This window comes from Falco naumanni, chromosome 14, assembly GCF_017639655.2.
Source record: "Falco naumanni isolate bFalNau1 chromosome 14, bFalNau1.pat, whole genome shotgun sequence".
Taxonomy (NCBI): Eukaryota; Metazoa; Chordata; class Aves; order Falconiformes; family Falconidae; genus Falco; species Falco naumanni.
The window spans coordinates 4,881,663-4,896,908 of record NC_054067.1 but is presented as its reverse complement, the minus strand read 5'-3'; the positions used below and the strand labels follow the sequence as shown (position 1 = coordinate 4,896,908).

The 15,246-nt window shown below is 42.6% G+C and overlaps 1 protein-coding gene across 1 annotated transcript in view; it reads right to left on the bottom strand.

Moving 5' to 3' along the window:
• Positions 1–14,732, bottom strand: part of LOC121097322 (collagen alpha-6(IV) chain-like) — a 52,589-nt gene extending 37,857 nt beyond the window's left edge. The window contains exons 1-9 of the mRNA XM_040614191.1: positions 14,636–14,732; positions 12,498–12,542; positions 6,643–6,759; positions 4,093–4,161; positions 2,580–2,615; positions 2,088–2,150; positions 1,585–1,620; positions 1,402–1,443; positions 444–536 (exon numbers count right to left, since the gene is read on the bottom strand). Of these exons, the coding sequence (XP_040470125.1) occupies positions 444–536; positions 1,402–1,443; positions 1,585–1,620; positions 2,088–2,150; positions 2,580–2,615; positions 4,093–4,161; positions 6,643–6,759; positions 12,498–12,536 (495 nt within the window). The 5' untranslated portion in view covers positions 12,537–12,542; positions 14,636–14,732. The remainder of the gene's footprint in view (positions 1–443; positions 537–1,401; positions 1,444–1,584; positions 1,621–2,087; positions 2,151–2,579; positions 2,616–4,092; positions 4,162–6,642; positions 6,760–12,497; positions 12,543–14,635) is intronic.
• Between the last annotated feature and the right edge of the window lie 514 nt (positions 14,733–15,246).

The following is a 15,246-nucleotide window of genomic DNA, read 5'->3' as shown; positions in this document are numbered from 1 at the left end:
TGATGAGAATGTGTCTCAGTAAATGCCAGGATAACAAAGTAAAGGAGACAAATCCAATTATTTCAGAGTAGTGTGCATCGTAGCCAAAGGAAAAGAACTGGAGCTTTTTATTTATTTTTCTAAATGGATTTGGGTTTTTTGCTTCAGTTGACACAATTTCACAGGTCCAACAGAAATGAACTACAGTTCATTTAGTTTTAGGATTAATGATGAAAACCTTTAAAAAGCTTTCAGATTTCTCCTTCTGAGAGTATGCATTCTCCAGTGGTCCACAATGCTTGGAACCAAGAATATTTTCATTCAATAGCCATCTGGCAGATTAAACCAGTTCAGAAAATCATTTTGATTTGGAAATACAACAGCCCTCACTGTCCAGTGATTTCATTCAGCCCTGAATGAAGGAGCATGGGGAGGGGGTGGGTTTGTAGACTGAATTTACAGACCTTTTCTCCTTGCTTCCCTTTTGGAAATCCCATGAATTCCAGTATTCCAGTGGATGGTGGGGGACCTGGAGGGCCTGGCAGCCCTACATCACCCTATTGGCAGAAGAGGAAGCCATTAACATAGGCAGAACATGTTTGATATCCTAAGAAAATGGCTTGTGAATCAGAAAAGAGCCACTCTAATTATATCCCACATACATAATATCTGTGTGCCTGAATGCTGGCGCAGGACTTCAGTTATGGAAGTCCAAAGATCAGACTGAAAATTAAGATTAATAAAATGCATTAAATCTGTTTCAGAAGAGTTGTGGATATAAAACATGGCAAGGGGGAAAAAATAAAGGTACAGCTTTTGAATCAACAGGAAAACACTCCAGAAAAACTTTGGGAAGAAATATGAAAGAAGACAATAAACAATTAGAAATGTAGAATGCTGAGAACCAATTTTAACAGCAGCAGGATCAAGTCCCACACTGAGAACTTTGAGAAGAAGCTCCATTATGCCAATGTAAATTCTCACAAAGACTGCAGGACACCCATTTAGGATAGTGAGACTATAAATTACACATCAGTTGTCCCAAAGAATATTATGAAAGCCAAAAAAGAATGAAGTCGGCAGAACAATTCAATACATGAGCTGAGGGTCCAAAGAAACTGAAAGACAGAGATTTAAAGATATCTAATAACCTCATGTCTCAATAGCCATGAAAATGCTGTGCTGAATTGAGATTTTCTCTTTTCCTCATCTGGAGAAAGCTCCCATCCTTTTCTTGTGTACCAGCAGATAAGAAACCAGCAAGACTCTTCAGTATTTGGACTGTCAATCAGTCCAAGAGAAGAAAAGAAAAAGGAAAAGAAGAAAATGCTAGAATCTAGTAACTTTCTAGAGGATCAAGCTATGATGGAACACTAGAGTATTATCTCATGCTCTTTCCATAACAGAATAAGTTTCACTTACCTTTTCTCCCTTCTCTCCTTGAAAGCCTAGTCCCATGTTACCCTAGGAGAGAAAAAAACAAAACAATGATGAATGAATAATAAACCAACCACAACAGCAGCATCACTATCATCTAGGCCCACAGCACTGTTAAAAAAGCCAACAAGCAGGTGTAGAAGGAAGACAGGAGAGGTAGGTACTTACTTTTGGACCTGGTGGCCCAGGGGGACCCATTGGACCCTAAAAGTGAACAAAAGCAAGATTTTATTTCTTTTGACTTAATTAGGATACACACAATTGGAGCAATGCTGGGATCTGCAGCGGTACCTGAATTTTCATCTCTTGCCTCCAAAGCAAAATTAACTGATACACATGATCTTCAAGTCTTCACATCTATAACAGCGTATTCCCTCTGAGGAAGTGCTCAGAATAGTATGATGTAGGGTCTGTAGACAGCACTTTAGGGCTTTGCTGGAACCCTCGTTGATGACTGCTGCTCCGCACACTGCTCCAGAGAGGAGCCTTCCCTTTTGAGATTAGATTAAACTACCAAAGTTCAAGTACCCTACGCCTGAAGTCAGCTGTGCTACTCCTTTTAGATGCACACACGCTTTTGCTCATTGTCATGATGCAAATACAAACAAGGAGGGAAAACTGCCAACATTTGAACCTTTCTGTCAACAAGTGCAACAGTTGAGGTCTCTTACCTGAAAACCTGGTAATCCTATAGGGCCTGCAGAACCTATAGGACCTGGAAAACCTTTTGGGCCCTACAAGAACAACACAGGAAAAATACAGAATGTGTAGCACTTACCCCATCAAACCCCAACCAAAGACAAAGTGAGTCTCAGGAAACATTAAGTAATATCCCCTGATTAAGTAAGTTGATTTAAATACTGTAACAATCCATTTCATATTATCAAATGCATCTTGAAAATTAAAGTTACAGAGTTCAAAGGTAGAAGACAGTTTGATTTGAAAAATGAAAAATGGAGCAGATAACAGCAAAAAATCTGACTTCCCCTGCCAATAAGTGGACCCACTCCTACCATTACAAAGCTGGAATTGCTCATGCTACTGGGGTCACACATATAAATACATGGCCCACTAATTTGAAAAGTATCCTTGAGAACCAATACAAGAAAAAGTAACTAGTTAATATTCTTTAAAATCATAATTCTCCAAATTAAATGACTTACAGAAATTCCATCCAATCCAGGAAGACCATTTTCTCCCTAAAAATTATAAATGCATAAGTAAAAATTACACTATTTTATTGCAACAAACTATAAGGAACATTAAGTTTTGTAAAAATAGCAATATTTGCTGTTAGTTAATATTAACTCAAGCGTAAATGGGAAAATATTTTGACACCTGTGCTTCCATATTTCAATTGGGTAATGGAAAGATTCCAAAACTCCAGGGAAATTACAACCAGTTTATTTATGGGTAATGAGAGAAACTAAAGTGGCATGAAAAAAAAATTGTATTAATTGTAAAAAACTGGAAAGTACACTATAAAAACTTCCAGTACAAAACCACTATAAAAATACATAAAAGTATATCATTAGTATATCAAATTATCTGTACTTCCCATAAATACTGAAGAAATAAAGATCTATTGAACTTTTACCACTTTATGAGTGTTTATGATGTGGGTAGAATTTTAGAAAAGTTCTTCATTTCAACCAATAAAGTCAGTGTGAGGCAGCTTACATGACAGAATAAAATATTTTCAGTATTTAATGAAGCATAAGGCTGCTAAACATTGCTGAATTCAGTACCACAAGAGGTACTGAATCCTTTGTAAATTTATTCCAAACCTAGTACTCCTGGCAAAAATCAAAACCATGGTAAGGCGGTGAGTGTTTGTTTCATGGCAACAAAGAACCAAATCTTTTATATAAGCATATTCAAGAACGCATTCGCTGTTCTGAACAATAAACTGAAATTGTCTTTCCGTCGTTTGTATTTTCTGTATAGGAAAGAAAATTACAGACTTGATACAGACATTTCAGGGTGAGGTTCTTATTAGAGAGAGAGTAAAATCCTGACTTCACAGCAGCAAAGGATGCAATACTGTAAGTGGGATATGATATTCATATATTTAAACCGAGAATGTGACTGATTGCTTACTGGTACCTCCCAGTACAAAAAAAGCTAGGAGGCAGCTGGGATCTCACAGCAGAAATATTAAGAAGCACATGTAAGTTTCCTGAGACGTTATCTCAACAAACTTGGCACATGGAAATACATCAGTTACATGAAAGTTCAAGGCGTAGGTCAAGGGCCCTTCCTTTGCTACATCTGCATCTAGAAACACACATGCTACCTCACATAAGTCAAGACAAGCTTACAAGAAATTCCTCACATCCATGGTTCAACACCACAAACGAATGGTGCTGGCTCTCCAGAGACAAGTGATGGACCAGCAACTACACTGAACAGTAACAGGATGAGCAATGTCCCAGCATCCCAGTATGGGATGAACAAGAACTCTGCAAAGACCAAGCAATTCCAAGTTCTGAGAGTATTCTGTGTGGTCATTAATGAAGTTCTCATAAGGCCTTTTTCACAGCTCTGCGTTCATAGATATCCAGCATACCCACGTCTAGCATCATGAGCAATCTAACCTGCAGCATCAGTGCTGCAGTCTGTAGGACATAAGTGTTTCTTGTACTGCATTTTTGCCTATGGGATGACAAGTCTTACCTTCATTCCTTTAAGGCTGCCTTGAGCAAAAACAGGTTCTCCTTTAAGGCCTTTTGGGCCAGGACGACCCTGATTTAAAAAAAAAAAAAAAAAAAAGTGTCAGAAATAAATTTCTGGAAAAAATACTTAGTTTTGAAAGAATGTACATTCAGCATAATGAACAAGGCAAATACCTGGCTCCACTAAACTGCAAAAGTATCACTGCAACTTTGCCAAAGAAGCTGTGGTATTATAAGAACTTAAGACTTCCTGTGGCTTTAGAAAAACAAGGTTCTGCAAACATTTTCTCTGGTATTTTCCTGTTTATATTAGATTTCCCTTTTATCTTAGGCCTTCAACAACTTTTAAGATCCTATTTGAATCTGTTTGACATGGTGTAACTCTCCTGGTCATATACACATCAATGCCACCCAGAGGGACTGTGACAGGCCTGAGCAGTGGGCCTGTGCGAACCTCATGAAGCTCAGCAAGGCCAAGTGCAAGGTCCTGCACGTGGGTTGGGGCAGTCCCAAGCACAGGTACAGGCTGGGCAATGGATCGAGTGGATTGAGAGCTGTCCTGAGGAGAAGGACTTGGGGGTATTAGTGGGTGAAAAACTGACTATGAGCTGTCGGTATCCTGGGCTGCACCAAAAGCAGCGTGGCCAGCAGGTGAGGCAGGTGATTGTGCCTCTCTGCTCTCCTGACCCCCCCTGCAGTGCTGTGTGCAGCTCTGGGGCCCAGCACAGGAAGGACACGGACCTGTCTGAGGGAGGCCGGAGGGGCCATGAAGATGCTCAGAGGCTGGAGCAGCTCTGCTGTGAAGACAGGCTGGGAGAGTTGGGGTGGTTCAGCCTGGAGAGGAGAAGGCTCCAGGGAGACCCTGCACAGCCTGCCAGTGCCTGACGGGGGCTGCAGGAAAGCTGGAGGGAGCTTTCACAAGGGCATGTAGTGATAGGACAAGGGGCAACGGCTTTAAACTGAAAGAGGGGAGATTTAGATGAGATAGAAGGAAGAAATCCTTCACTGTGAGGGTGGTGAGACACCGGCCCAGGCTGCCCAGAGCAGCTGTGGGTGCCCCATCCCTGGCAGTGCCCAAGGCCAGGCTGGACGGGGCTCTGGGCAACCTGGTCTGGTGGAAGGTGTCCCTGCCTGTGGCAGGGGGTTGGAACTAGATGGTCTTTAAGGTCCCTTCCAACCCAAACCAGTCTGTGATTCTATCTCTTGTTAACACATTAAATCACCAAATTTTGTTTAGAATTACTGAGAGAAAAAACTGATAGACTGCATGAATCTGAAAGAGCTGCCCTTATAATTCTAGATTTACCCAATTCATTCTAATCTGATCATCTCATCCAACTTATCTGACATGATTTCACTTAATTGCCAAATTAATTTGAGAGGAGTTGGCTGATCCAAGCAGCTTTCTTGATAAAATGTAATCCTAGAAGCATTACAAAATAGAAATGTGAGCCGCAGTTACAAGTAAATCAGTTACTTTAGAAAACAGTACTTCAATTTGACCTTACTGTTTCAGTATTTTTCAACATCATATTAATTTCAGGTCTGGAGAACTTGTAAAGATGTCTTAGCACAGTTTAGAAATGTTGAAATAAATGGCATCATTTACACCCACCAGCTGTGCTTTCTTCTTCTTCTTCATGTATACGTGCAAAGGAATTCCATTACATGTACAATTAGTCACATGACCTATGTTTGTAAGATCAGGCTTTGAATGTGAACAAATATTCAAAAATTTGTCAAATGATTTAACACCAAGTCAAATACTTTTTGCTTACACTTCAAAAATAACCACACACTCCTATAAAAGACTATAAGTCCCAAAAGCATCTAAGCGTAGAGTTCTTAAAACTAATCCTATCCATTCTTAAACTCAATCCTTTCCACTTAAAACATGACCCAGCTACCTCCCCTTCCTCTACAGTCAATGCAGAAAAATGGGTATCTCCAAAGACATTTCACCCTGAGAGGTAGATGGGGAGAAGTGCTCTTACAAGTACCATTCTCTGTAAGAGGGGAGATGAATAGATAAGATACTTAACTTTAAGATGTCTAATGCAGCCTAGATAAAACTCCAATCTGATAGAAAAGTGTTTTCAAAAGTAAAACATGTACCCTGGAAAAGTAAATCCTATTGTCACTCAGTGAGAGTGAAGCTTTTGACTATCTTCAGACCTGAAAGAAGGCATCCAATATTTGATGCATAGACTTGAACATGTGGTAAGATCCTTTCCTGAATCAGCATCCACTAACTTGAAACATGCCAGGTGGAAGATGTTTGACACTGTGTTTCTTAAAACTTCATCATGGTTTCTTCCGTGTTAGCTTAAATACTGCCACTGACCATGGTATAACTTGGTGTGGGAGTATACTGAATTCACAGGATCATCCCCAGAGTGGAATTTCAATAAGAAAATGATACTGAGCTCTAACAGTGCTTATGGTTATTAGGGTTCTTCCCAAGTACTTGGGAGTTACTATTCCAACAATGGCAGGAAAAGCAAATCCTAGCTTAGTGACTACAGAACACCACATTCAAGTTGGGACGTACAGGCAACCCAGGCAGGCCAGGAAACCCATCTGATCCAGAAACGCCGGGACTCCCAGTGGTACCATTGCAGCCATCGAGGCCAGGCAGACCTCTAGGTCCAGACTGCCCAGGGTGACCCTGTGTAAACGGGAAAAAGAGAGAATGACTGACAGGATACATTATCTCATTAGTAATACTGTCCCCAGAAAATTGATATCTTCCAAATGGCAACACAAAACAAAACACACAACTCCCACTCAAGTTCAGCGTATGGCAGACTGCAACAGAACTACCTTCTTCGGCCAGCATTGTTTATCCTCCCCAAAGCTTAAATCCTAGAACATTGGCTGCATTCATTTAATTACCTTTTTCTCCAAGGGATAATTTCCTGAAGTACATAACTTGTGCATGAGTAGGTCCCAAAAGGGCAATACTCATCCCACCACAGTCTGAAACATATGGCACGTAACACAGTGTAGAACAGCACGCGAGGGTGCACCTGACACCAGGATGGGAGTTGCTCATGTAAAAACAAGGGCAGAGGCAGACTTGACAATACTCAGCATTTATAACTCCAGTCTGCTTAAAGTTTCAGTGACTTCTCTTCCTCTCCAGCGTGGATTCTTTGCTTTAATAGTTCAACAGATGTTACAGCTTCAACATCAGGGCATTCAGGCAAAACAGCTTTTCTTGTTATATTAAACTTAAAATCTTAGGCAAAGCAACTGGGAGAAAGACTCAATTAAACTAACAGCATTTAAAAGACTGAATTTGTAATGGTCCATTATTAATCAAGCAGAGTCGAATATAAGTGTACCTAATTCTGATTTCACACATATTTAGCCCTAGTATAGCTCTGTTAATTTGACTGGAGTTTATTCAGCATGGTACCGGTGCAAAGGAGATCAAAGTTTGAGACTATAGTTACTTATTCTTCAGTGTCATATGGCTATGTGTAGGCAAAACACTGAAAGGCAGAACTGTCAGCCACACTGCCCAGGTTTCAAGCAGCTCCTTATTCTACCCTTCTCATAGAAATGAGTTCTGTGGCACTCAAAGGTGGCGTTTTGTGGCAGGAAGAAAAATGAAACTTATGGAGATAGTATCAGTAACTGACAGTTCTCCCCCTCCCCTCTGTACACCCTGATCTTGACTCATCCCAACAATACTTTTGTTTGATCCCAAAGATTCATCCTTAAGATATGGCATTAAAACAGTTATGACTCACACTAGGAAAGTAAAAAAAATAAACATGGATAAAACAGAGATAAAGCAGAACATTAACAATTCTTCATGCCTGACACTTAAAACAAAACACATGTGTGATGCAAAAGGTCTTCCCAGTCCAAGCCAAGAGCATATGCTCTGACCAAACCCAATGAGAACTTTGCAGTAACGTAAAGCCTTTTATCTAAGGATCTTAAAATGCCTTGCAAAAATGTGGGAATGCTATAATCTTCATTTTACGGATAAGAAGCTGGAGCACACAGTAGCAGTGACTTTCCCAAGGATGCAGAGCAACTTAGGCCGTAATTACGTAAATACTCAAGCTGATCACCGGTCTCAGCTGTTGCCAGGAGGGCCATTGCACACTCCTGCTTACTCACACCTACCTTTTCCCTGTGTTGGCACAGACACAGGCAGAATAGGCGAGTTGGAGCAGGAAACCAACACAGCAGAGAAATAACTGTGCTGTTTCTTAATTAGGTTAATTTTCAGCCAGATGAGTTCCTTGGTCCAGCTCGTTTGGCAACTGCTTTGCAATTTGTGCCAACAAAATGGAGAGAAGGGGAGAAAGCCCAGATCTGCTCTCTGTCAGTCAGTAAGGTGCAAAGTGAAGTGTGTCTCCACTACAGGATCACGGCAGCTCACCCAGACAAGTATAAATTTGAGATTAAACAAGGCCTCAGGACATGGAATGAAGTCATCTTAAACCATTAGCATCAGGCATCACTGCATACATAGCACCAGTTGCCCTGACGATTTGTCAAAACACTCACAGGGTGTTCAAGCAGGGACTTGCCAGGCCCTAGTAAAGTGACAGGAGAAGGCCGAAGCACCAATTAAGTGCCACTTAGGTTTGTCTCTTAGAAACTATTTCATTTGGTTCCCGAAGCTGGAACAAACCAGTGGCAGCCCACCTCCTCCATCCATGTGGAACGTCACAGCCAAGAGCAGCAAGTTTCTGACAGGACAGGCTGTAACAGCAGAGGGAGGCCAGAGTGGCCAGTGTCTACCAGGTCTTTCACTTTGTTCACAGCACCAACGAAACCAGAAGCTACGTGGGACAAGTGCACATGTATCTGATTACAACATAAGGTGACCAGCTGCAAGATTTAGTGAAGCTGAATGGCCAACATCTGCCCCTCAGAGCCAGACAACAGGGAGCCAAGTGCTAAGCCTTTAGTGCTGGCCAACAGCCAGCCCATGGCAGGCAGCTGACTGGTGGCCTCATGTCTTGGGAAACACTTTGGGTGAGATCTCCTAACTCTTGGACCAACACAGCCTGCAAGTGGCCCAAAGGATTTTGGTATCTTCTTAATATGTGAGAAGGGCTCACAAGGAGAGGACATAAAGTTTGCTGACCACAGTGATTTCTTATGTGTATGAAATAAATCTGTGTTCCCGTCACTTAGTCCCATGGCATCCATGTCTGTGTTTCTGAGCCAAAGCATGACACAGACACACCCCCCTCCGCTGTCTCTTTTGCTTTAGGGAAAAAAATCCCCAGGATTTCCTACTTTCTAGCTATCCTGCTATCACAGTTTGCAATGTTTTGTTTTAAGAACCTTACTTGAGGAGATACTGAGCACCCACAACTGACTTCCTTGAGAGCTGTAACATTCTGGCTTAAATGAACCTTTCCCCCAGGGATTTAAAATACTGATTTAAAGAGCTGTTTTGACCTGAAACCTGGTGGTTAATAGTTTCACTGCTCTCACCTCCTCCCATTCCTGTTTGGCGGATGTGCCAATTCAGCACGAGCACCTCAGTTGACTAAGGCAGAAGGCTTTTACAGGCTTTACTTATACATGGCAGGGTGAGTAGTTCACAGACCTGAGTTAAAACACAGGCTGGAGAGATTGCTTGTGCTCTCTGCTCTCACAAAAGGAGACATTCCCTCTGAGACAGATAAAGAAACTTGAACTGTTGATCCAGGCACTTGCTTTATCTGACTCTTGCTCATACACTAACACTGTGATCCCAGGGGGCCTCTTTTCTAAATCAAACAGCACAAAGGTGATCCCAACAGGAGAGCTCAACAAATACATAAAAACAGGGAAACAAATGCAATTAAAAATGAACACAAAACTAATTGATTACGCAGTTTCATGGATTGCTATGGCAAAGCGGTCTTTTTACAGCCATCACCAAGTGCTTATGTTTTGTCTAGAAGGGTCACAAAATAGAGAACTCTGTCTCTCCGTGTAGCTCTAGCTTTCATGGTACAGACAAGGGCTCACTTTTCATAGAAGTATTTCCTTGGATAGTTCACAAAAGGCTATATACATCTCCCATCTCCAGTTCCAGCCTTTGCCAGGTGTCCTTGAATCTTGTCCTACAGGAAAAAATAAACTTCCCGAGCAGGGCTAAGGATTTGAGAGTTTCTTCTACAGTGTGACGTGAAAGGCTAGCAATAAACACATGTAGCTGCTGTATTTACTAGGTTAAAGGGATTAGGCAGGCCAGCTGCAACAACATGATTCACTTGCCACCAGCATTGGCCAAGGGAAGGAACTCTGTGGAACACCACTTCCCTTAAGGTCAATAGTGGGATTCCCCTCTGAATCACAGCCTTACAGTCCTTTGGTCATGACTAAAATACCTGCCCATGTTAGCATGAAGAATCCCTCTTCGTATTTACATGTTAATTCTTGTGCAGAGATAGCAATACATTTTTACTTCTCTTTCACACGCATCAGCACACACGTGCTCTCTCTCCTTTGCTCTGCATTTCATCCATCCATATAATGTACTTATGTTCATAAAAATTTCACAACAAACCTAAGCTACTCCCTTATCCTGAAATGCAACTGGCAAAAGCATATTTTTTCAAGCAGTGAGGGATGCTATTTTCACCCTAGAATAGAAGTATTTATCACAATGGCTAGAACATAAACAGTACAAACTAGTTGCCCTTCCCCCTTATTCTGTCCTGCAACGGTCGCACAGAAGACTCACAGTAGTGAGCACTTTGCTGTTTATGACCAGCAAAACCTGCCTCTTTCCCATGAGCCCACCTGCAGAACACTGTAAAGCAGAGAGAGGTCTGCATATGCTGGAGGCTTTGAATCCTCTCATTTACCTCCCCTACTCCTTGGAATGCCTGTTGCTGCCAACTACCTGGCAATGGCTGTTGCTGTATCTCTGCCTCCCCTCACTGCTGGGAATCCCCTTTCTCCAGAGCCTCATCTGAAAAAATATCCCGAGAACAGCATGTTCCCACAGTGTGTTCAATTAAATTAAGTATTATGGGAACAGCTTGTTCTCTTCAGAGCTAGAGAGTTGGCTGGTGGGAAAAGAAAAAAATAGCAGCAAGGGAGTAGAGCAGGAGAGAAAACAGGCAAGGATGAGCAGAGGGGGAGAGAAGGACAAGGGCCAGGAAGGAACTGGAATCAAGCAGGCTCATTTACAGGGCCAAATGTGCATTTTCAGCCAATACATCAAAACAATTCAGTTTTTGATAGGAAGTAAGAAAACATGGCTCAACTGTTGAAGCTCTTGGCCAGCTGAGGAAATAGAGAAGATGAGAAAGAGCATGAGTATAGTCTGAAGACACAAGGATACAGAAGATGGAAAAATGTCATCAAGAAAAGAAAAAGAATTCTAATACCAGAAGGAGAAAGCAGGATGAGCTGAATAGTTTAGAGTGAGCAAGGAAGTCTGCAGCAACTTCTAAAGCTGGCCCAGCTAAAACTCCCCTGAGGTAAATTGTACAACATCTTCAGGGAACACCAAAGCAGAAGAAAGCTGGTCAAAACACTCTAGGCACATCATTTGTTGAAAGGAAACAACTGTCACTAGAATGTTAAAGATCCAAAGAATGAAACAAACTAACAAACAAAAAAAGTCCTGATGGCCAGGGAAAATGGCCACCTACACCTAGCACCTGGAAAATGCAGCAATTTCTCTTTCCTGTCTTACGTTTCTGAAAGGCTTAGACCTAAACCAGAACTAGCACCTAGTGGAGAAAGAAGCAAGGATTCTCTGGAGGGCCTCTGCTCTAATCACTGTTTTCATTCACATCATAGCAAAAGAAGATTAAGGGAGACCTGATAACAGTTATCACGTGCAAGAAGGTTACTACAAAGTACAAGGGAACAAGCTGCTCTCTGTGTCCATGACAAGTAAGATGTGAACTAAGAGGTTTAAGAGAAAGCAGAAAGAAAGACTGAAGCTAGGCATTAGCAAAGCTTTTCTAACAAAGAAGTCAGAGTCTCCATCATCAGCAGGTTTTAAGAATTGGCTAGGAAACACCTAATGGCCTGAAGCACAGCTGACCATGCCCGTTTGACTGTCTGAGGTCCCTTTCAAGTCCTCAAATCTATGATTTTATGATACAGTGTTTTCCAGACATGGTGCTGACAGAACACTGTGCTGAAAGAAAAGCTTACCAATGATGCAGTGGATCCCTGTGTAACTCAGGCTCCCTTCCTGAGATTTATCAACCTCCTATCTTTCCATAACAGGATCCAAACCTCTTACAAAACAGCACGGAATCACCATGTGGACTAACAAACATGGCCATTTCTCTCCAGGGAGAAGTGAGCACTTGTCAGATACACCATACATGTGCTAGGACAGTCTCACTGTGCTTACGTGCTTCTGATTGTGACTAACATTCTGGTGATCTATATTTACATATGCAAACTTACCGGGATCCCATTGATGCCTTGAAATCCTGGAACTCCCATTGGGCCCTGAAGAAAAAGAGTATATGTTATATTTCACTTCATCAATCTGTATATTTCAGTTACCTGTGAGATGCTTTTTGCTCCGACACTTCTGGTCATGGACTTTAGCTTTCAAAACCAAAAGGAGCAAACTATTTAATGCAGATCCTCTCTGACCGCAGGGGTCAGTGAAGACAGGAACTTGAGCATCTGAGCTTGACTAGATGCCAAATGAGTGTTTCAGGAATGTTTTAATCAGGCAATTTAAAGTTAAAATATAGTCTCCTACTGCACATCTGGGGAAAACAAGATGCCAGGAAAATAAACAATCCAGTATATGCTTAATTCTCATATCACACTTGACCTTCCAAGAGTTTCAACAGGACTTAGGAGTTTTTCTGTCTACACTTGGATAGCACCACCCAGGGATGTGCAGACCACGGTATTAACATCAGACCACCCCTGGCTAAGTTGCAAGTAATTACCACTCTCTTGGTTCTGCTGCTCTGCTCTGGATAGTAGCAAAACAGACTGTGTAAGCAGAATATCCAGATTAAACTGCTCTTGCTTTGGAAAGGTAAAGTATATTGCTTCCATGAAGGATAAAGAGATAGAATGCACGTTGGTATTGCATATGTATCCATTTCAATGGATAGAAACAGCAGTGCAAGGAAATTGGTTCCAATCATTAAAGGGCAGTTCCTATCCTGGGTTTCTGTGCCTTCCAAAATCTGGGTTTAAGGTTTCAGTGTTATCTGCTACAATTATGAAAATGCCATCACTCATATTGGCACTCAGTCCTTGTTTTGAATCTTCCATTGCCTTTTAGGTGAATGCGACACCAAAGCAATGACTTTCGTTGCCATCACGTTCAGTTTACTTGGCTCTTTGTCTTATGAGAAGAGGGTGTAACTACAGCATATGAAAGTACAATTGAGCTAGTTTTCATTTAACTAGCTCACCTATCAGTAGCTGGGAAAACACGGAAGAAACTCTGCTCTGCATGTCCTGGTACCCAAACTATCTGTCTTTTTCTTAATTGTGCACATTACTTTTGCTTTTCTAGATACCAACTCAGGATCTTCTACACAGGAACCAGTTCCAGGTCTCTCTGAACACAGAGAGCCATGGTGCTCCCCAGGGCTCAGTACTGGGGCCAGTTCTGTCTAGTATCATTATCGATGACCTGGATGAGGGCACTGAGCGCACCCCCAGCCGGTCTGCGGAGGACACCAGGCTGGGGCAGTGCTGCCCTGCTGGGGGGCAGGAGGCCCTGCAGGGGGTCTGGGCAGGCCGGGCGAGGGGCCCAGGCCGGTTGTGTGAGGTTCAACCCGGCTCCGTGCCGGGCCCTGCCCGTGGGGCACAACAGCCCCAGGCAGCGCTGCAGGCTGGGGCAGGGGGCTGGGAAGGTGCCCGGCGGGAAAGGGGCTGGGGGGGCTGGCTGGGCCGGAGCCAGCCCTGTGTCCAGGTGGCCACGGGGGCCAGCAGCAGCCTGGCTGGCGTCAGGAACAGTGTGGCCAGCAGGACATGGAAAGTGCTTGTCCCCCTGCACTTGGCACTGGTGAGACTGCACCTCCAACACCGTGTTCAGTCTTGGGCTCCTCGCTTCAACAGGGACACAGAAGTGCTGGAGCAGGAAGGCAATGAAGCTGGTGAAGGGTCTAGAGCAGAAGTCTTGTGAGCTGCAGCTGAGGGAACTGGGAGTGTTCCCACACAGATGCAGTGCTTAAGGACATGTTTTAGTGATGGACTTGGCACTGTTAGGTTAATGGTTGGACTTGATGATCTCAAAGGTCTTCTCCAACTTAAATGATTCTATGATTCTATAGTGTGAGTAAACCCCATTTATCCCATGGCACGCGAACTGAAAGACTGCTTGCAACAGCAATACTCATTTGACTATAGTTCATGCACCAGGATGGCTACAATGTTCAGCAGCTTTAGGAACTGTATTCTCAATCAAAAATAAAAGTAGGGGATTCTCTAAAGACACTGATGAAATGCTGTTGTGTTCTTACCCCTGGGCAGATAGTCCAAGATTATCTTTATTCATTCAAAAATATAGGCAAGGCCACAGATCTATTGGAGGGACAGAAAAGAAAAGTCACCATTGAGCCTACCTTGTCGCCCTTCTGTCCAGCTGGTCCAGGGGGGCCCACTGCTCCTCTCTCACCTTTTGCTCCTGGCAGACCTTCTGGGCCAGTGAATCCAGGTGCACCTATTGGTCCTTGAAGCCCAATAGGTCCTGGTCGACCCTAAAATACAATAAAAAATAAGTAGATGCATCATGTTCACAAACTCCTTTGCAATTACTCTATCCAACTCAATCTTTAATGCAATTTGATACCTCTCAGGGTAGCTAGGACATCCTAAAGTTTTTCCTGTACATTCTCAGATTAAGAATCTTCAGAGGCTATTTCAGCTAAGTCGTGAGTAATACCAAGAAATCTCCTCTTTTTCCTGAAAGATTTATTACTACCTATATTGCTGTAGGAAGGAACAGGGGAAAACAAGTGTTTTGAGATCAAACTGGCTGCTGCTTCTTGAGTTTGCACCTCTATTTCCAAGCTGCAAAGTGCAAAAAGGTTTTGTTTATGCATTAAATGAAGCACAACAAAAAGATAAGGCAAAATGCAAGAAGTGCATGGGTCACATGCAGTCAGAAGGCACAGTTTATTGAGTATTTGAGACTAGTACAATGGTTGACTCAACGCTGGGATCGACTGCACTG